Source organism: Liolophura sinensis, chromosome 7 (assembly GCF_032854445.1).
Source record: "Liolophura sinensis isolate JHLJ2023 chromosome 7, CUHK_Ljap_v2, whole genome shotgun sequence".
NCBI lineage: Eukaryota > Metazoa > Mollusca > Polyplacophora > Chitonida > Chitonidae > Liolophura > Liolophura sinensis.
In genome coordinates this window covers 52,780,782-52,803,454 of record NC_088301.1, presented here as the reverse complement: position 1 = coordinate 52,803,454, position 22,673 = coordinate 52,780,782, and the positions used below count along the sequence as shown (strand labels likewise).

Here is a 22,673-nt window from a genome sequence, read left to right as displayed (position 1 = left end):
CTTACTAAACTTCTCTTCAGTGCATAAATGTACATATTTGGAGACGTTATGGCATTTTAAAAATATTACATATTAAATTTTAAGAATGCATTTATGTATTAATACGTGTATTTTGTTTATTTTCTTATTTGTGGATTTAATAGTAATGTAAGTAATAGAACATATTTATAGTCTATCTATATATATATATTTTAACAAGGTGCACACAGTCCTTGAAACTCCTTGAAAGTGCTTGAAAAATACAATTTCATTTTCAAGTACTTGAAATTCCTTAAAAAAAAACAAATACTCCTGGAAACTCCTTGAAAATCTTAGTTTGTCCAGAACTTAGATATTGTCTGCTGACTGCTGAGTCTGTATATCGGGAGCTCGCTCATAATTCTCCCATAATCAGGGCTTCCGCTGGTGCCCACCATTGTCGCAAATTTAGAACAATTTTTTGAAATGGCGATAAAATTTGAAAAAAAAAGCAAATTTTTTTTGGCAACAAATTTATGTACTTAGGAAAAATTACAAATGTTATACAAAATCCAGAATGAGAGTTTTCTGGGGTTTTTAGCAGATTTTTGCAGTCTTTCTTATGAAAATAATCCACTGACTTTCATTTCAAATGGCCTCATCTCGTCGAAACAACAACAACACAGTTGTATGGCGATTACTTGACAGAAATCTACAAAGGGGGATCAGCATTGATGCAAGTTGACTTACATTAAATGAAGCTTGAAATCATTTTTGTTAAATAATGAATCGCCAATTGTAAAAAAAAAAAAAATTATCAATGGAAATAAATCAAAGTAGAGTTACAACTTAATAAACTATTTTTTTTGGATCCGAAGTGAATTAAATGTTTCAGAATATGTGCCGTTACATGAATGTGTATGCCGCCTGCTTTTCTCCTGTCAGACCGTGTTACACCAATGTACTGATCATAATGTTGCATTTAAATAAACTGAATTCACAAATCAATTTCGTAATGATTTTTTCTGATGGAGAAAATTGCATTTTACTTGGATCCTACAGATAGGTTAAAAAAATTGATTTTTTGAATGATTTTTTTTTTCCAAAAAACAAAAACATGCTGCCAAGCATTGGTCCATTATTTTGAGGGTAATTATTCTAAATGTAACATTTGATAAACTCCAGATATAGCTGGAAGAGACCAAACTCATTCTAGCAGCTACACCAAGGCAGATAAAAACAAATTACAGTAGGAGACCTACAAGAGTCATGGCCGTTAAGGAAGTATTGCTAAAGAAAAATAGTATTTACTACAAAATCTTATGAGTGGCTAAAGTGACTGGCTAAAAAAAATACTGACCCAGAGTAAGCCCTGCATAATGATATATGGCGTTCATTTTTTTACTGTGCCAAGGCTGGGTCAGAGAATGTGTCACATTACAGAGGTGAAGGGCAGATATTTCTTGCAAAAGCAAGTGTACTATTCAATATACATGCATGCAAATTAAAGCATCTATAATTCAGACTTGAAATATAGTCTATAATTTGCACCATGGTATATTCAAACTAGCCTTGAAAATGACAAAAAAATCCTGGAAAACTCCTTGAAAACTCCTTGAATTTTATTTTCATGTACCTGTACGAACCCTGTTGATATAAAGTAATATTCAATACACCAGTGGCAAAAGGACATAAAACAACATGTGTAGACAAGTCTCTCGAGTGTTCACATGTATGATTATTAAATTATATACTTTTGTACATTAATGGATTCTTAGCAGAGAGAAAGGCATATGCATGTAGAAGAAATAGTCTTGTACATCTGGAATGTGTCCTATTGCAGCATTGTAGTGTAAGTACTTGTTTGTTTGAAGATGGTTGGAAGATATCACTGCAGGATCACATACAAAATATACATGAATTGTAATATTAAGTGATGGTCATTATTTTCTTGACTGATATGTAACTTTTTATCTGAGTTACGAAACGTTCTACATGTATTGAGCAATGTTAAAAGAAGCAGTTGTTATACAGAGGCAACTCCTGCATTTGTCCTGAAATATCAGTGACAGAAAATATGGAGTACATGTAACATGTTGCGTTGTACTAGCATGTATCTTTCACATAGTCTTGTCGATACCTTCTGGAACTGCAGCCAAGTTTTTGATTCATCATTTAAGATAATAGATACTTTGTTTTCTCAGTTGTGTGTGTGTGTGTTAAAAAAGGCTTAGTGGCAGAAATTGAGTTTTGCTCCATTTGTTCAGAGTCCTTGGCTGTTGAAGCATGGATGGGAAGTTTCTGATCAGCTTTGATTGGCCCCATTGATGTTGTGCTACTATACATTGTTCATTTGTTTGATGTCTGGCTACAAATGGGTTTCGGCAGCAGTTTGACGGTGTTGTTAAAGGCTGGCTGCTGGACCATGAGGCTCATAGATACAAGTGTATGTCCCTACGGCCCAATACAACCAAATTAATATAGCTGATTGTGTTGATTTCATGGCTGGTTTAGTGCATAATTCTAGCACTGCCCCACCACAGATTGTCACATTCTGCTGAACAAGGCCTCGGGGCCTTGACACGAGTCAGTATGTGCTAACACTTGTTCAACCAGCATAGCTTGATTTCTCATCAGATGGAAGCTGTGGGAGCCATTTTGGTGACAGGTTGCCTCACTTGAAGGAAAAATTGATATTGTGTCAATTTAGCACATATTTATTTCTTCTCGATCTCATTTATTTTTGCGATAATTCCAGGTGGTGGTTTCCCTCAAGAGCTTTGCGATTACAAACTGCTGTACTCTGTATGGCACACAACAGTGACCAACTCATTGGCTATAGGAACATTCTCATATAAGAGAGTATTTTGTTGTTCCTTTCTTTATCCATAATTGGAAGTTTAAGGAGACATGTAGATGTAGTTGTATGACTTTGCTTGAAATGTTTATTTTTGGAATGTATCATGCGTACGCATCGGTTTCCTTGAGAATTGATTACCCACACACTGCCATTGAATTATTCCAGTTCACAAATGATGGAGTTCAGGGGGTTGATTTTGTGGAGGAACTAAGAACATGTCTCTTTATTTTTTTTCCTGATGATCATTGTTTAAGAAATGTCTGTGGCATAGCCTATTATCTAAATCCAGACATGTGTATCAATCAAACTTTTTTCTCCTTTGACATTGTTCGGACTGCTTAAACTCTAGGTGGATCTTTGTTAGATCTCACATATCTCTTTTTTCATTGAAGGTGCATTCCTGGCAGAAACTATTGACGTTAGGAAGTAGGTCATTTGTAAGAGGAGTTTTTTCTTGAATGGTCGTCTGTCTCGTGTTGGAGAAATGCTGCAAAGAGACATTTGAGTTCAAGAGATTCAAAAATGAATTCAGTGGGTAAAGTGTTTTTTTGAAGATGAAAAAACATTAAATCAGGATTCCTAAAGCAGATGAGAGAAAAAACCTTAGTCTGAAGAAATGCAGGTCTTGTTGAAATTCTAACGACAATGCTACCAATTACTTGGAATAAATTAGATTTTCAGAACAATTTGTCAGCTAAATTACACATTTCTGTGTTGTGACAGCAGTGCTTTCACTTCTGTGCACGTTAAACATTTGAGGTTTTATCCATGGGTTTGTAATTTGTACGGAGTGATCAATTACATTTGTGGATTTAGAATTACCAAGGTCACTATGTCCTGTTGCATAACCTCAGTAACCTGAACTCCAACTTCCATTCATTGTAGTGAATTGAATTGGCATGTAGGCCAAAAAATCCACTCACTGTGAAATCTTTGATGTTCTCCTGTTCCCCTTTGCACTCAGTTGATTTGTAATACAGTATGTGTCTCGTGCTCTACATCTCACAAGATCGTTGAAAACAGAGAGCTTTTATACATGTTCATTTGTAATAGTATAGATCCAAACAACAAAACAAAGAAAACATGGAGTCTATTGTTATGTTTCCAGCAAACTTAACTGATTAGTCAGAAATACTGTTATTATATTTGATTGGTGGGCTATGCCGTTTTCAAGAATACTTCACTTATACAAGGAGAACAGCAAAATGATGGGATGAAACTGGGCAGAGTATTAGGGAAAACCCACGACCATCTGCAGGTTGCTGCAGACCATCCCACACTTACACTGTATACATGCCCTGTGATCATTGTGCATGTAGATGGGTCTCTTGAAACACACATATGTAAGTATTATAGTTTTCTGTGTTAGGTGTATCATTATACAAGCAACTAAGCCACTTGTATCTGAATCTTTAGTATCATGTTGCTTTGGGAGGAGCATTTAATAGTTTGCTACTTTTGGGCATTACAGAATTTGTTGTAATTATCATGTTGGGAATATTTGGTGGTTGTGTTTGATGACAGTCTGATGACAATTATAATGATAGTAATAAAGTATAATGAATAAAATTCTTCAAGGGCAGCCAGCATCATAATACTACTGCATGGTTTTTCAGCAACTGTAGCATTTTGGTCTTCCAGTTGCATGATGTGGTAATGGTTAAGGTCACTGAATTATAATACGCCAAACAGATCAATTGATAAGTCGGTCAGTCTGGTTTTGGATCATCAATATTCACAAGGTTTGGCAATCTGAATGGTTTACAAAGGCTGTTGTGATCGAAAGCCTTAGATTCAGTTTATAAAGATAGATGGTTTTGGCTGCGTGCCATATTGTGACAAAAAGAATGTTCCCAGTATCTCACCTCTGAACAAACTGCTATGCTGTTGACCAGAGGGTCTGAAACCTTCCTGAATGCATTGGAACTGTCCAAAGGAAAAGGTATATTGTGCCCCCATGAATAGACAGATATGCTGTTTATACAGCTGATAAAGGAGGTGCACTGACAAATTGTAGGTCACACCCATTGGCAGCACTCCAAGCCTTGGTGAAAGGTGCGAAGTAGGCTGAGACTCACATGTCTAACTTCTGAAAAGTATGTAATACATTGCTTTCATTGAGCAAAATACTCTCCAGAAGATTCTCTTGAAGAACTCAACATTAGTTTCGGGACCATGTTGATTTGTGTTCATTAGCTCTCAATGTTTCATGCTTTGTTGTTGTGCGTCAGTTTTCCGTAATGACACAGAGAGTTGGGTGGGTGTGTGCATCCTGTTTTTGCAAATCCATGTGAAAGTCTGTACTCAGTCTCTGCATGCATTGGCTGTAAGTTGCATTTGGCCTTTTGGTGATAGAGTTAGTGGGGTAATGTGACGATCGACTGCTATATACTGTGACGAGGGAAAGGTTGCGAGGTCAGACGAGTATATAAACCCTTGAAAATCAATACTTGGACAATTGTCAAGTCTACACAGTAGAATGAGGACGCATCTCATTTCAACTCGACACTGATTGTGTATTAATGATGGCTGTTCCACTCTCCCTCTGTGCCCACTATTGTACGAATCTGCCCACCATGATCCGCCTCTCAGCTCCGTTTCTCTGCTTTATCCCACGGATCTAATGGTATAATTGGCTCGTCAGAAATTCATCACCATTCCTCCTTTTCTTTTGCCCTTATTTTTCTTTTTCATGCAGCCAGAATGCAGCTTCTGCTTTTTTTCCTCCTGATTTCGTCTGGGTTTTAAATGGTGGTAGTTGTGAAGAGACAGTGCTGATCAATGAGATAGCATAGCCCGCTTGACGTAGCAACTCATGGTCATGGCTAAGTATCCAGAGAACAGGGCCCGCTCAACATGTCTATACCCATCAGGCTCCTATTGTATCTCATCCACCCAGTTTACAGCTAGGCCCGTTATTCAGCTTTGTCTGTAAATCCTTGCTCTTCTTTAGGCAGAAATCAATTCTAAATTGCCAAGAGCTTAATATCTGAATGGATCTAGGATCACAGTCAAAGCTGCGGACAATCTACGTTTTGGGTCATATTTTAACTGTGTTTTTTCACAAGTTAACATTATTTAATGATGGCTCAAAGAAGTAAATCTCCTGTGCACATTGACAGGAGATGCCAGCAGGGATTCTAATGCTATAATATCTTTGTGGAAATAGAATTCAGAGTTTTTATGGGATCAACTGGGGCGAATTTTATGGCAATGATTTATTTGTCTTGTGCCCTTTGATGCCAGCATTCTGTGGGACTAAGCAAACAGTAACACTGGTAACTTCTAATGGCCAAGCATAGAGAAAATTCAAACAAGTGCTTGGTATCAAAACAATTTCGCTCCTAACATGCAAAATGTGTGCAGCCCTTCAGATGAAAGCTACATGCCAAGCGTTTGGACAGTTAATGGAGATAATGGAACCAGAAGCATTGGAGTGGTCATGGGACTTCGTCTTTTTACAAAGGAAATGTGGTGTGATTATCAAGAAGGTTGTCTCCCCCTTTCCTGTTTGTGTGTCTCAGGTAACACAATGTCAACTGCTGTCATGACAATCTATGAGACATTGATGGGAAGAAACGTAAGCTGCTGTAAATCTTGAAACTGTTCAAACACCGATATCAATATAACCATCGTTTGTGTAGCTGTGCATTGCTTCTTTGTTATCCTATGTATATATACATGCACTGTCTTTATTATAAGGTTTTTTCCCTGATCTGTTGCCTTTGATATTATCGAGGAACCTGAAAGTAAACTACATGAACATGTATATTTTTCTGGTCAGATCCATATGTACATGTATGTGGTTTGGTGTGAAATGCTGTTGAAAAGATAGATAGATAGAAGACGGTAACATTCTACCACAAGCATAGATCTGTAAGTTTCTAGATGAATTATTGAGTGGGAGTGTGTGAAAGAGATGTTTGTCCACCTTAGCTGACATTGTCATGGTTGAACATTTGTATTATTTATTTATTTAATTGGTATTTACCACCTTACTCATGATTTCTTCACTGATACATTGTACAACTGCGATTTGTGAGTGAAGAACCCTAGATGAGTAAAGCACGGGACTTATCAGGTACATGACAGACCTCCTGAATTTAAAGACACAGCTGAAGCGGCAAGAGCTGGATTTGAGCCTGACCTCATTGCTCATCAGCCATTGGCCATTCAAGGCCTTTGCCTAATGATAGGGTCCCCTCATGAACATGGTATTTAATGTAGTTCATCAAAAACATGTGCATGAAAGAAATAACAATGGCATGTGTTGACAGAAATTTGCTTGTATACGTACATCAATAATTGTTTAGTTTACAAGTACACGCAAGGCAGAAATATATATATATATATATATATATATATATATATATACAAACAACGCCATGTGTTGAAGGAAAGTTGCTTGTACATTGTACATCAGTAATATACATGAATGTTTAAAGACTATTTATGTATTATCCTGTCATTGTGTAGCAGTTGTTGTACAGGTTATTAACACAGAGCACACATGTACATACATGTAGATATTGCTAAATGCATCTTTAGAATGTGTCAGATGTACAGAATACATGGTGGCACTTCCAAACTTCGATTTATAGCTGCTTGCATTTTATTGCTGTTTGATTAGTTAATCCACTGTAAATGTAACGTTGATTTTGTCATATTGCAATGGGTGTATAATTATTTGGTTACATTATATGTAGCTGTGTTATGTACTTTTCTTACTGTCATTGCATTCCTGTGACATATTTTTTTCTACCTGGAATATTATGAGACACTGAATTATACGATACATATTATGACCAATGCATGTGTTTACCTTTCTTAGATAAGAGACAGTTTCCATGACAAAGTATCTTGCATGCTCAGGCTGAATGAACCATTTTGGACACATGTTGCGATTTTTCAGTACAGCATGAAAATGTTTCACTGTCCACACTGCGTTCTTGTTCTTCAGTGCCTATGTACACAAATATAAACTTGGTCATGGTGTGGTTGGTGAACATTTTTCATGATGCCTTGAGAAATCAACAGAAGGAAAACTGACTGTCCTTGTCAAAATAAAGTAATGGCATCCCGTATTGACATGAACTTAAGTTTCAATACATCTCAGTGAACATCTGCAAAGAATAGAAAATCCAAAACTTCATATTATTTGGATACTGTCATTTCTGTGAACATGTGGAAATATGACTGCTCTCTTAAAAACTTAGGGCACATATGGACATGTGGCTGTTGAGTTTTACTGGGATGAGTGATATTCTCACTGGGTCACAGGTTTGGAGTACAAATAATATATATATGCACATCGCTGGAAAGAAGTTGGAATTGTTTTGTTTGAAATTCCAGCTTATAAGTGAGAACTCCCCTCTAAATTGTTCATGTTTGATAAAAAATTTCGAATTTGGGCTCGTGGTATATGTTTATACAAGCATATTTTTTTTGACATGGGCTGTCATTTTAACTAATGATATTTGTCCAAGATTCAGATTGTCCAAGATAATATATATATATATATATATATATATATATATATATATATTGTTTACATACTGTATGTTCTATCTAGACATATGTGGATTGTGGCAGTGGTTCTTCTAAATCTGTAATGTTTGGGAGTGTGCAGTGTTTGGTTGTATTGACTATTACGCTATTTGATACTTTAATGCATTAGGTTTGAAGAATTTCAAGATGTACTAGTAAAAGTAATTTAAAATTTTCATGTTAGAAATTTGTCAGATGTTCATGTACATGTGGTCATTTTAGGATGGCTGTTTCCTTTTCTCAGTCTAGTTTGATAACATATCAGTATTAGAGTTGTACTAATTAGCCCATGTCAAAGTTTACCAATGAGCCCAGTTTGAAATGCTTATCAACTTGAACAATGTTTCACTTATTCACTGGAGTCTAACTTAATCGTTTGATGAAGCGTTGTGTTGCAGTCATTTGACCTGTTTCCGTTGACTGTTTTACAGACCATGTGGAAGAAGCTGTTGACCAAGGCCTCCAATACGATGGGGTCGTCAACCTCTACGGGCAACAAGAGTAGTGTTGATGGTACCTTCCAAAGATGCAAATCAGGGACGTCACGACAATCGCCCAATCGGAGGGGCAATCTACGGGGAGATTTGGGCAGTCTAGTGAGGCGGGCGGAGGGGCCGTACCGAGAGCGGCTGCAGAGTCTAGATGCCCAGAATCCAGACGAACTTGTTATAGCTTTAAAGGAGTTACGCCAAATAGTACATGACGCGTGGACTCAGCCCTCTGTGGGCCACGAACTCGCCCTTACTCTTCTTGAGATCATGGGCGAGGAAGGTTTTTTACACCGTATTCTAGAGTTTTTAGATTCGGACCATGAAGAGATCCAAACCGAGGCAGCTCGACTCGTTGAGTTGTCACTAAGTTATAACAATCGGACAAGAGTGGCTAAAAATGGCTTAGATAAGCTGGTAAGATTAGCTGATGTCAGGGCCAGTGAAACTTTAGGTGATTGCGGATTAGCTTTACTTGAACGAATGTTTAAACACTCGGAAGCCACATGTAGTAGGATAGTTCAACTCGGTGGTCTGGAAGTTGTCCTGTACGCATGTCGCTCTGAAAGTGAAGTGATTAAAAAGCACTGTGCCAAAGCGCTGGCAAACTGTGCTATGTACGGTGGCAGGAAACTGCAAAAACAAATGGTCAAACTTAACTCTCATCAGTGGCTTTTCACGTTAGCATTTAGCAAGGATGTTACAACGTGTTACTACGCAAGTCTTGCCACTGCATTCTTATTGGCCAACCGGGAGGTCGAGGACGCCATTTTGACCTCGGGCGCCAACAAACTGGTGGAAAAATTTGTGATTAGCAATGACCCTGATGAGTTTGCCATGAAAGAGAGGACTCTGGGAAGGGGAAGGGAGTGGATTGAAAAATTAGTGCCATTACTTTTAAGCCAGAGGCGAGAAGCTCAGTGCATGGCGGCCTTCCAACTTGCAATGGAAGCTACCTTAAAGCTGAGGCAAGATAGAGTGCATGTAAGTATGCTTAACATGTTTATTATGTGGGGTAGTAATTATGCTTAACATGTTTATTATGTGGGCCAGTAAGTATACTTAACAGTGCTTTCTGGTGTATTTTTGGCAGTGTATGCATGTACATACTCTGTACATGTATGTTATGGCTATCTAAAACGTATCCATATAAATGTTGACATTTATGTACACAAATGTAGGTACATTACAGTAAGCTACTTGTGAGCCTGGTTGGGATGTGCAGATGCATTTGTAGTGACAAATTGGTGATGCAGTTAGTTGTGTATGTGTGTTTGTAAGAGGTTTTCAACATTGTTTCACAGTTCAAAGATTTTTAGATGATGCATACTCGGGATAGGTATCATCATGTTAACCTATTACTAAGGCAAAATTTGGCATAAATCTAAAGTTAATGTGCCACTGACAGGGTTTTTAGAATTCCAGAGGAGAATTATCTGATGAAAGTTAAAACTAGCAGAATGCATACATGTGTACACATATTGTTTTTGTTATAGTTGGCTTGGTTTATTTTGGTGATGAAATTCCTGAAGAGAACAACTGCCATCTTCTTAAAGCCTGTACAGTGATGTTTGTGGTCAGATGTAGAACATATATTAACTTACATTTACATGAATGGACTGAGACTTGACCATTATGTAAGGGTTTTGTCATTCCATTTTATGGTAAAGGTACATGTAATTAAGCATAGTCTTATTCTGTGTCTTGGCAGTGCCTTCTTAAATAGTATTGCATCTAAATTTAATGTTCTTTAAATAAAGTTTGTAATAGATAAAATTAGAATTCTTTTATTTCTTGTTGTTTCTTTTTCTTTTTCTTTGTATTAGTACATTTACATACAATGGATACATTTACACACTCAGTGGCTAACACACCCTTTTTATGATGACTTCACATGTACTTTTCATTACACTCTTAGTAAAAGCAATAATGTCATGTAACAGGAAGAGTGAACATTAGTGATCATTGTCTGGGACGTCTGGACATACATGTACATATATTTGCAACAATATTGGACTAGTATTTGATTCCTGAATTTTGGTTTCTTGGGAACCAGAATAGCTGAACGACAAATTTAGAAGCAGTTTGGCCATAAAATGCCTTTATTTCCACCCCTGTAGTATATGTAAAATGTACCTGTAAATGTATGATCAAATCCGTGATACACATATATGTGCCACACCTTAACAATAACAAGCATGTTTATTATCATCCTCCGGGGACAGATGATACATGTGTACTTGCATCCCCTGTCCATTGTATTTGTGTCTAGATAACAAATCCAGTTCTTTTGTCTTGTGCAGATTTAATTTTTGTGGATACACACATGTAGATGCAGAGATGATGATGCTTTACATTTATCCATTCTTGCAGTTTTCATGGAAATCAGATTTGCCATCCTCCCTGTCTACTACTTTAGGTAAATGTGAATGTACATACATGTATTACACATGCAGGTATAACTCAGTTTGTGTCCAAGCTACATCCACTGCAACTCCAAGTGTTTGCAGGTGCGGTTTTAGTTTTTGCTGGATTCATGGACACAAGAGGAGCCAACAAAGCCTTACATTTGTCCATTCTGCGGTTGCCATGGTGACCACATTGCTAATACCTCAAAGTCAACTAAATGGAACAGTGTAGATGTAGGTACATGTATGACTTCATATCTGAGGTACAACTCCAAATATTTGCATGTGCAGTTTTAATTTTTGGTGGATTCATACAGTTGTTTTTCTTGAGTTGACAATACAGCCTTACCTTTGTCCATTTCCATGGTTGCCTTGTTAACCACATTGCCAGATTCCTTATGTCCACTAAATAGATAGGTACATTCATATTAGAGCGAAACTCCAGCAGTTTCTTTTTTTTTCTTTCTTATGTATGAACTGTTGTGTGTATTGTACATACATTACTCCTAAGTGAGTGCAGAGGACAGTTAGTGCATCTGCTTTACAGTTTACAACAAATGCATTATAAAGGTGCACATCGTGCATTTTACTGTTCTGTTATCCTACATTAATATAATAATTTGCTGATAATCAGTAAGTGAATTTAATATTTTGCATATTGTATACAGTGCATAATGGAGGTGATTCGTTACCTCTATATACAATATGTAGAGTATACTTGATCATGCACATGTAAATATTTTTGACTACAACTAAGCAGCTTTAAAAGTCAGTCATTCTGTTGGTCATTCAAAGTGTTTATATAATGTTTTTTTAACATGGGTCCCATGTGCAAGATGGCATGAAAACCCCTAGTGAGGTCATTAGCAGACATTAGAGTCGTCAGTCATTTTAAACAGGAAAACTCTTCTGAGAGGAGAAATTCAACTTTCTTTGCATATTTGCAGTTTGGATGATTATATGATTGACAAAATTAAATGATATCGTGCTTGACCCATATGCTGAACGACAACTTTAGAAGCATTTGTTGCAAGATGTTGAACTTATTGCCAATTTATGTGTATTATATGGGGAAAGTGTATTTTTCTTGTTCCTGTACTAAGTGGTGTATTAAACATTGATTTGTCTTTCATATATGTACATAAACCAAGATTGATTCTTTAAAATGTCTTCATGTTATTTGCCATAAATAAAATATATTTGTACATGAAAGGTTTATTTGTGGATGTCTGATGCAGGAACAAGCCTATCTTTTATCTGCAAAGACATGTGAGCATGCATTTTTCTAAAATGCAAGATTACATGTACTTCATAATGCACTGACTAACTAGAACATCTACATGTATGACCTTGCATGATCTGGAGTAATGGTAATATGTGTTTTGGCTGTTTAAAACTTTTCTCTGGAAGTCAGCCTTGATTGTTGCAGAGATACTGTATCTTGGGTATGAGTTCGCTCTACCTACATGTACATATACATGATCATTTACTCCCACTTATTAGTCAATGATTCAATAAGTGTTGCACATTTGGTCACCTGTGATTCTCCCAACAATAGTATTCCAGATAATTAAATACCATCTTTTAGAATGATAAAGTTAAACCTTGTCCTATTGATGAGTAATGGCCCCTCACACCCTTAAAACAGAGTGCTGAAATTCAACTAGAGGAAAAGGAATTTGTATGGAATATTGTAATGGACAACATAAATTTGGACAGAGAACTTCCACAGTTCATTTTCGTGTACTCCGCGACTTAGTTATGCTCGGAATTTAAGATTTATATTTTACATGTGCACATACAGTACAAGGAATAAGGGACTTTATAGGGGCTATTTGACCTACATGTACATACATGTACATACATGTATACTAGTAGTATTCCTGGTATTCAATAATTCTGAGTTTGAGTAAAGTGTTTTCGTGATAAAATATGGAGACATACAGTATAGCACATGCATTTTTAAATCAAATTGATATGATACAGTCCTTCCTACACCCAACGGCAAATGAGGCGCACTATTTCACGTGGTCTGGCCGCGCTTGGTCAGTACTCTGCTCACGCTCAAGCTGTCCACTGTTTGCGGTTTGTTATTGCTCTGTACGCGCCCTAGTCACGCTCTGACCAATTCCCGACAGGCCTAATCACTGAGACATAGCCGTGACGCATCACCGTAACAATATACATGTGGATCCGCAATTGAAAGGTTGCCACATGTCCGTAATCTGTTAAATAATTCTGTGAACATTTTCGTTAGTGGTGATATTACGGATGTTGTAAACATGTTATTTCGGTTAGAAAAACACACGTGAATGAATGGTTCCAGAACAGTTATAGCTTATGATTATTTTGGAATAATTGCTGCGTACATTTGTTCTCTTCTAATTTTACAAACCATTTACAGAATGTGGTCATGTGCAGAAGGGGATGGCGGCATACATGAGGAAATACGTGTATGTGAAACTACTGATGCTACACGTAGCTCTGAATGTCTTTTTTTGTTTGTTTTTCATTTTCATACTGATCAATTTCAGAAAATATATATATTTTGTTTTTACTGTAAACTTTGTCATTAATGACATATACAGAACGGTAAAAAATTAATGATTACATCTTTATGTCACAATATCACCGTTTCACCACATCGTGGCAACTTTATAATTGGAAATTAATTTTAATTTGTAGAAAGTTCATCAGAGACTCGACGCACAGAGTTTGACCACAAGCAATCTTTCGCATTACTGAGTTTCAGCATGCATAAGTCAAACAGACTGTAGGAGTCAATTTAAATAGTGTTATATTGGTAGGTCATTGATATGAATAAGTTGCATTACTGTTCTTTGTTTTGTTGTTTTGTTCTACAAGTAATCCACACCGGCACCCGGCTGGAGTCATATCGATTGATGTTTGGCCGCCGTGGAGGATTATTAATTGAAGACAATTACAGATCATCCTGTGGCCATGAACAGAAGTGAACGACAGCATACATGCAAATAAACTTACTCACACTAGGTCTCAAATGTTTTTTTAATTTTTTTTTGTTTGTTTTGTTTTGCATTTTCATGCTGATCACTTTTAGGAACTATAAATGAACGATAACGGCTTTATGTCACAGTGTCGTGATTTTGTCCACATCCTGGCAACTTCATAATGGGAAATAACAATTTTTGTGGAAAGTTTACTGATGGCGAAATAAAATTATTTACTAAACTGCATGCTTCATTATATTTTTATATTACAGGGTCTATGTATCAACTCCAGAACTTTCTTTGCCTTTTATTGCTGGTTTTCAACTGAACAAATCAACTTCATTTTTTGAAAATCCTGAATATGGCGCCATGCTGTTATTGTGTGAATAAATCACACTTGCTCCTGGCTGGGGTCCCAAAGTTTACCGGCTGGCGTGTCTGTTTATTATTTGAAGATAATTACAGATTATCCGGCAGTTAGACTGGCATGTTTGGTTGGGATTAAATTAGGTTTGCACCTGGTGGGTTGGCGTGAAGGAGGAAGAGGAGGACTATAAAATAACAGTGTGATAGGAGGTATATGTACCCACCGAGCATCACGTGGGAAAACATGTACACACTCAAATATATATTCAGCATAAAGGGGATAGTGCAACGACTGGTTGATCCGTATCAGTATAATGGTTCGGGCGGGGCGGCTTACTTGCCTTCGGTAAGTCGTCTCAGTGAAGCAGCACTAGATAAAAGAGCGGTGGAAATCCCTCCTGCTACAAGGATGCACATTACACGTACATGCACCCTAAGGATTCCTTTGTCGTCATATGACTGAAAAATTGTTGAGTACGTTAAACCCCAAGCACTCACTCACTCAAATATATATACATGTACACGCATCCTACCTTCCAAAGCACAACATAATAATATTGCTTTCTTTTTGACATTCATTACCTGAGCATTCCATTTCCATTGGCTTTGCCAATGTAACACCCAACGCCGCTGCACCCGTAAAAAAGCATTTTGTTCACAGAGTATTGGTAAATATTTGAAAGAAGGTCTGCTTTTCCAGAAGGTTGCTGTGTTGCTGATATAGAGCCGTGATGTCCACAAATGTACTACTATGAGCACACAAATGTAAAGTCTAAGAGTTCTCTGACTCATAATATTTCGTCATGTATAGTTTAGAGTATTTAGTTCAATTTGTTGTGTAATCTTTGCGTTTAAATCTGCTTGATTTCCCAGTTTAAGAATAGGACATCTGACTAGCACATTGTCACAATGCGTTAATAGTGGTTGATTGAACCCCTGTTGCAGTTTTCAAATACTCCTTTGTGAAGACAAAATACCTTAGGATGAGCATTTACTGTGTCAGGGTGGAGTGGATTGACAGCTCTGTGCTGGTCTGCTTTTAAAGATTAGCAAAACTAATCCCACCATAAACGCTGTATAAGCTTTAGACTTGTAATCATGCATCAATGGTGACCTGTAGTAAATTTATCTTTGCCGCAAGGTGCATAAATCAAGGGAAGGACAGTGTAGGCTCCTTTTAGCAAACCTTCTATAGGCATGCAAAATTCTTCAGTCAGGATTTACCACTTTCTGCTGTGCAAAGCATTTAATATCTTTCCATGTCATTTTTTCAGAATATATGGTAATCTTGAAAGAATATATAGGTCGGTGTGCAAATTATAGAATGGTAATAAACTGCCATGAAAACCAATATTACAGTATGCACCTGTAGGCCACTGTAAACCAAATTGGCAAAAGCTTCTCAAGTTAAGTATTGAATAATTCCATGTGTATCTGCCAAAGTATTTAGATATTCCATATGTAATATTGATTGTAATCCATTAAAATTTGGAAATAGAGTATATTTCAGTTTAATCAAGTGGACGGCCTCCAACTTTCGAATTGGTAGAGTATGTAAGATGAAGGAATGTGTCGAACGCATTTAAGTTCAGCACTTCATGAATTCTGTATGTGATTGCCCTGATCTTGTTTATACTTAGAGCCAGTGGTATATTTTACAGATTTATTTATTTATTTATCTGATTGGTGTTTTATGCCGTACTCAAGAATGTTTCACTTATATGATGGTGGCCAGCATTGTGGTGGGGGGAAACTGGGCATAGCCCAGGGGAAATCCACAACCATATGTATTTTACTGGTGTAAAGTCATTGGATCATATACCTGTACATACGCCAACTATCTATCATATGTATTGTAGTTTGACAAGCTACAGATTGGCTATGTTTTTCTATTGTTTGTTTGTCTTCTGTAAGGCATCACTCAGCATAATTCTACCCACGGTTCTATTGATCAAAACTCGTACACTGTACTGGCATCTCGTCTGTATATTCCAGCTCTTGCGTGCACCTGTAAGTAAACTTAAAAAATACCTGAGTTAGTGTCAGTGGACAATGGATATTTTTACCCCAAATACCTACATGTACCTGCATGATTACGCTAGAGGCCTGTAAGAGTGTTGTGTGATTTTTTTGTCTTGTAATTCTCAAGAAAAAGTTTTACAGCCACGTGGGGGTAAGCTGCAGCTTGCCAGCCTAACTAAATTTATTTTCAGGGCACAGATAAGTTATACTGTTTTTTTTTTTTGTAAAGGTATCACATAACTGAATGTAATGCGGCACAAAACTATAGTTTTGCAGGCCAAAAATCGTATGAACAGTATTGGCATCTTGCCTGCATATTCCAGTCCACCCATGCACTTGAAAACAAAATATGTTCATGAATTAGTAAAAACATATTTATAGCAGATATAACTACCGATGATGTCTTATAGATAATTTTGATTTCAAGTTAGTGTGTGAGCGTATTTACGGATTGTGTCATTCTTTATTCTCTCGACAGGTTTCACCGCCAGGTGGTTGCAATAACCTGCATTATGTCAGCCTAACTACATTTATTTTCAAGGCACAGACACTTGTAGTGTGTTTTGTAAGCGGTTGGTTACATTCTTTTTTAATTCTTGTAATATTTAAAAAATTGTGAGTCTGAATGTACATGCCTGTATTGCACATGCATGTAAAATTCTTTAGGGTATTTACCAACAGGATCATATTGTAACAACAATAATTAGGAACAGGGTGGTAAGGATTCACTGATAATGTTGGATATTTTTATGCAGGCCCAGGCAGGATATGGTCTTCTGTTCTCTAATACCATCTCTTAGCTTATACCATTACTATTTCATGATTTCATCCCTAGTCACCGTGATTATTAGCTAATCTAAACATGGGTTGCCCTGGGTTAATGAGACCAGGAATTCATGCACCGCTGTTAGTTACACATTCACTATCAGGTCTGAATGGACTTCAAAGCCTCTAATATGTACATGAGCAGAACTACCGTGATACATATATTATGAAGTGGACTATGCATACATGTTATGTTTATTATAATCGTACGGTGACTTAATATGTATATGTTACAGTACTATATGTACACACTATAATCACACAACAATGACTGAGGTGTTAATATTAGTACAGTATGCAATTGGTACATGTAACTTTGCAACTACAATTCAACAAAATCCTTTGCACTGTACATCAAAGGTACTTGTAAGTAGTACAGTAAGATGTGTTTTGATTTATTGTACTGATCATGATATTGCCTTGATATGGCTCAAATATTGCTGATGCCAGTAACCAGTTTTGACAAATTTAATCCACAGTATTATAGACTTGAAGTACATATAGCCTTATGTACTTTTTGTGATGTCCTTTATGGATTAAATCATTTTGGACACCTTTTTTATATTTTATGGTTATTGAATAATGTACACTGTAAGTTAATGTATATTTGGTATGATTTGTAGAAACAGTATACATCACAGGCATTCATTATTACCCCTTGACCTAAATTGGCATTGGGATATAGTTGTAGGTACATGTAGTGGTGAGTGTCAGTCTGTCCATCCATGCTTTTGTTAAACACTCTCTCTCTTGAACACTTGTAGCCAGTTTACCAAACTTATACCACATGTACACTGAAGCATTCGCAAGAACATTATTCAGTATGTTGACTTTAGCGAAATTTTTGAAGGATATTGGGGTCATTTAAGTTCTGTTTTGTGACCATTTAACTTGCAAACATAATATCTCTTTAACCCTTTAGGCAGTTTTCATTAAACTTGTACCACATGTACAAACAAACATGTGGAAAGATCCTATTGTTTTTCATTGAACATGATCTGTATATAATTTTCCCATGCAGTAAGGCCAGGGTCTCCATTGTCTTAACTTATGATCACCTGAACACTTATAGCCAGGCCACAGGATCGTGAAGCAATCTTAGACTTAAGTCAAACTTTCAAAGCAATTTAAAATTGTTATTTGTGATGTATCAAAATCAAAATATTGTTTGACAAGATGAAAAATGTCAAAATATAACTCAGTGTACCTCCAAAACTGAAGAACTGTAACCATCTCAAAGTAGAATAAAAAACATGCAGCAGGTGGCAGCACAAACCTTGCTGATATCTCTGATAAATCACCAAACTGACTTCATAAAAATGTCAACAAGAAATGTTCTGGATAGACTGTGAACTCAGTGTCATACTGAAAAGTTGAAACAAGAAACAAGAACTGTAGAAACAAGAACTATCATCTCCATGATAGGACGAACCGTAACGTTGCAAACCTTTCCATCTTCTCCTGAAATGACATCAACGATGATCCCAGATGGCCACTGATTCCTGTGAAGATTTTTCTACTTGAGAAGTATGACATCTCCAGGTTTGATGTTTGTTTCATCAGATTTACATTTACAATGCGGTTGAAGTGTATGGAGATACTCTTGTCTCGAACGATTTCAGAATGCATGTGCTAAGAGTTGCACACGTTTCCATTGGCTTTTGTACACATCCTTTAGATTGCACTGTTGCATAAACTCATCACATTGGCCTGTTATCTGATGAAGCAGAGTTCCCGGTTTTGGCCTCCTCTGGTGCAGAGAATAACAATAGACCAGGGTCCAGAAGTGTCGACCCCCAGGTAGGTGAACGCAGGTGCTGGAGTGAGTTGATCTGAAGGGAGATCTGACATCTTTTGTTGTGGTGTATTTCTCCTCAGTTTGTGACATTTTACAGAACAGTGGATGGGTGGACCAGTGGAAATTTCCTTTCCTCCAGTGATCCAGAATCCTGCTGACTGTACCGAACCTTCGGTAAAATGGCGACTTTGATGTTGAAGGTCATGGTAATGAAGAATGAACAGTTTTGCAATATGATGCTGTCTGGGTATAATCAAAGGATTCTTCTCCTCAGTGCTCAGTTGGGTCTGGTTAAGTCACCTTCCTACTTTTAGTAAACCCTTGATGTCAATGATTGGAGAGAGAGATGCTAGGCACTTAGGTTGCAAGCATGTGTGCCAAACTTTACTATCACCATTGCCCTTGAAAGATTGAACAATGTGAATTAGGCTAGCTGTGGCCCTTAAAAGTGATCTCCATTTAGAAAATCATTGAGATCTATGAGTTTCAAGGAATATGTCTCAAGGAACATTTGATTTCAAGTAAGTCATTACATGCCTGACTCCTCTGTCTTGGTCACGTTCACTCAGAGCAAAGTCATGTCGAAAACCATATGTTCCAAAGCACTTCGGTCCTGTTAGCCAGGAGGCAGACCCTGTGCTGCTGGAACTGCTCGAGTCCCGTCATCAGCTAGGTTAAGATGAGTTGGAACATATGACCATTGGTGTGGACTTGTGAATTTCTTGATACGTTGTACTCTGTCAGCCATATGTACATAGAATCTTCTAGACTCGTTTTTGAGATATCCCACTACTACTGTACTGTCAGAGTACAATATCCATTTCCTTGACTTGATTTCAACTGCCAGTAGTACTCTGCAGAGCTCCAGACGAGGATCATGTCATAGGAGATGGAGCATCATTGGCAGTGGCAAAGATAAATGGGATATGGTGAGTACCATCATCGTGTGGTAGTTTCAGGTATGCTTCTGCTGCAATAGCCTTTTCTGAAGCATCGGAGAAAACATGAATCTTCTTTTTAGTTGAAGATAAAATGGGGTATTGACATAGAATCTGTACATCTTCAGGACAGGTTAAGACTCCTTCCAACTTTGCCATTCCTCTTCCCGTTCTGGAAGTAGAAGTTTGTCCCATCTGACAGCACTATCCATCAGTTCTCTCAGCAAGATCTTCCTTTGGATAATCACTGGTGCCACAAATCCTATGGCAGCGAAAATGCTGTTTATAGTGGATAGGATCCCACAACGTGTGTATGGACACTTGAAATGTGAAGACGTCCATCCAATGATAAGCCTAAGCTATGTTGTAACGGAACTGTGTTGATACCAAGGTCTAGATTTTTTAGAGCCTTAGCATGGTCATTTGATGGAAATGCATTCATAACATCAGGGCTGTTAGAGGCAGTCGTGTGAAGTTCCCTCCCTGCTTCAAGGACTGAGGCTGACAGCTTCTTTTACTGTATGCTGGGAGGTTAGTCCATTGTCGAAATAAAAATCTCTTTTAAAAAAGTCTACTACGTCTTGCCCAAGACGTGTCATGGTGACAAGACGAAGACCGTAAGTTGCAACAGCTGGTGAAGGGTCATTGCCAAAGACATGTACACACATCTTGTAATCAACCAGTCCATTGTCAGGAGTCCACAGAAACCTGAGAAAATTTCTGTGATTCTCTCGTACATGGAAACTGTGGAACATTTGTCTGCAGTCACGGCACTTGCTCCAATCCTGAAACGAAGGATGCCTAACAAACTGTTGGTGAGGTCAGGTCCTCTCAGGGGAACCTCGTTTAATGAAACATGCTGATACTTTGGCAACCAATCAAAAACGCCTCTAACCTGATTGGGTTTCTTTGTATGATAAACCACAAACATGGGCAACCAGCCTCCCTGAACATCTTCAAGAGGTGGTGCTATTTCTGCGCGGCCCTTATCTAACACCTTTTGCATGAAGTCAAGAAAGTGCTGTGGTTTGATTGGGTTTCTCATGCTGTGATCAAGTGACTTAGCTCTTTGAACCGCTAGAGACCTACTGTTTGGCAATTGCTGACGAGAAGCTCTGTACGGAATAGGGGCTGCCAAATTCGCCTGTGGGCCTTTTGTAAGTTCCTCGTCCATGATTCCATGGTCCATGACAATCTGGCTATACAGACATCTTTTGTTCTTTGTGGATTCACGTCAAACTGATTTGGACACGGTTTTAACACAGTTGTTCGTCCATCTGCTAGAAACTGTTTTCTTGACAGGTACGCTGTCTGGCTTGTGCACCTGTCTCAGACAAGTTTCATCTATGATGACCCAAACAAGAGGTAGTTTTTGGCCATTGGGTGAATTTTTTGGGCCTGTATACTGAACCAACATGTGCTTTTTGTCTACATTATCATGTTCCATCAACAATAGAATATATGCTTTGTTGTCTAAGAGAGGAATCTGTCTTGTAACGTCATAGAGATGAGGATGATTGCATGCTACTTCAGGAGTAGCTATTTGGAATATATCTGATATTCTGATATCTGGAATCCAATTCCATTCCATGAGAGTAGGAGATCCATTCTGACGTCCTCTTGCAGGGCTTCAGTAACGAAGACACTAGCTCTCCCGCCTGACATTTGAACACAGCCAGTACTAGATGAAAGAGAGTAGGGGATGTCCTTGCACACTAAACATTTTGTGAACATTGAAGAGACAGGAACAGAGATGTCCTTGTGGATTGTCTCCTCCCCGCTGTTCGTATGACTGGTTGAAGATTTTTCCATCCTTTTCTGGATATGTAAGGCTGTAGGATAACTGTTGCTCCCACATTCAGAACATAGAACGTGCTTGGAATGTGTGGAAGAAGGGCTACAGCGGTAGCAGATGCCATGTTTCTTGATCAGTGCCTTGTCTTCAGGTGACTTGGTTGTGAAACCTCTGCAGTCATTCCAGGAATGTTTTGTGCAACTGGCATTTTGGTGTATGAGTATCAATCATGGATTTTGCTTCCTAGATGATGTCCTAGCAGAGACCAGTGACTTCAGGTGTGGCTGACCAGTTTTCGGTCTAGCTGGATTGTTCTGGTTGCCGTCATACAGAAAACTGGGATCGTTTTTGGTCTTGCTGACATCTGATACTTTTTTGTCTCTTGTAGATCATAGCCTGATTTGTTCATTTCTCATGGATGTTGTATGGCAGCTTGTACACTATAGGAGACACACCAGATGAAGCATCAAAGTATGAGAGTGGAGTTTTGTATCTCTCACCCTCATTCATGGCTTCAATTTCTGACAGGATCTTGGCGTGGTCATACAGCCTCCTATGGGCCTTGTTGGTAAGCTTGGGGAAATTCTGCAGTTTTGTCTTAAGAGCAGCTTCGACCAACTCTGGGGCACCGTAGCGCTCTTCAAGCTGGTCTTTGTAGGAAGTAAGTCGAGACAGTAGAAGTTTCTTCTCCAGTGGGAA

The 22,673-nt window shown here is 37.9% G+C and overlaps 1 protein-coding gene across 1 annotated transcript in view; it reads left to right on the top strand.

Moving 5' to 3' along the window:
* The window catches only part of LOC135471491 (NAD(+) hydrolase SARM1-like), an 82,835-nt gene that overhangs the window by 44,969 nt on the left and 15,193 nt on the right, over positions 1-22,673 (top strand). Inside the window, exon 2 of the mRNA XM_064750746.1 lies at positions 8,797-9,837. Coding sequence (XP_064606816.1) covers positions 8,800-9,837 — 1,038 coding nt within the window. The 5' untranslated portion in view covers positions 8,797-8,799. The remainder of the gene's footprint in view (positions 1-8,796; positions 9,838-22,673) is intronic.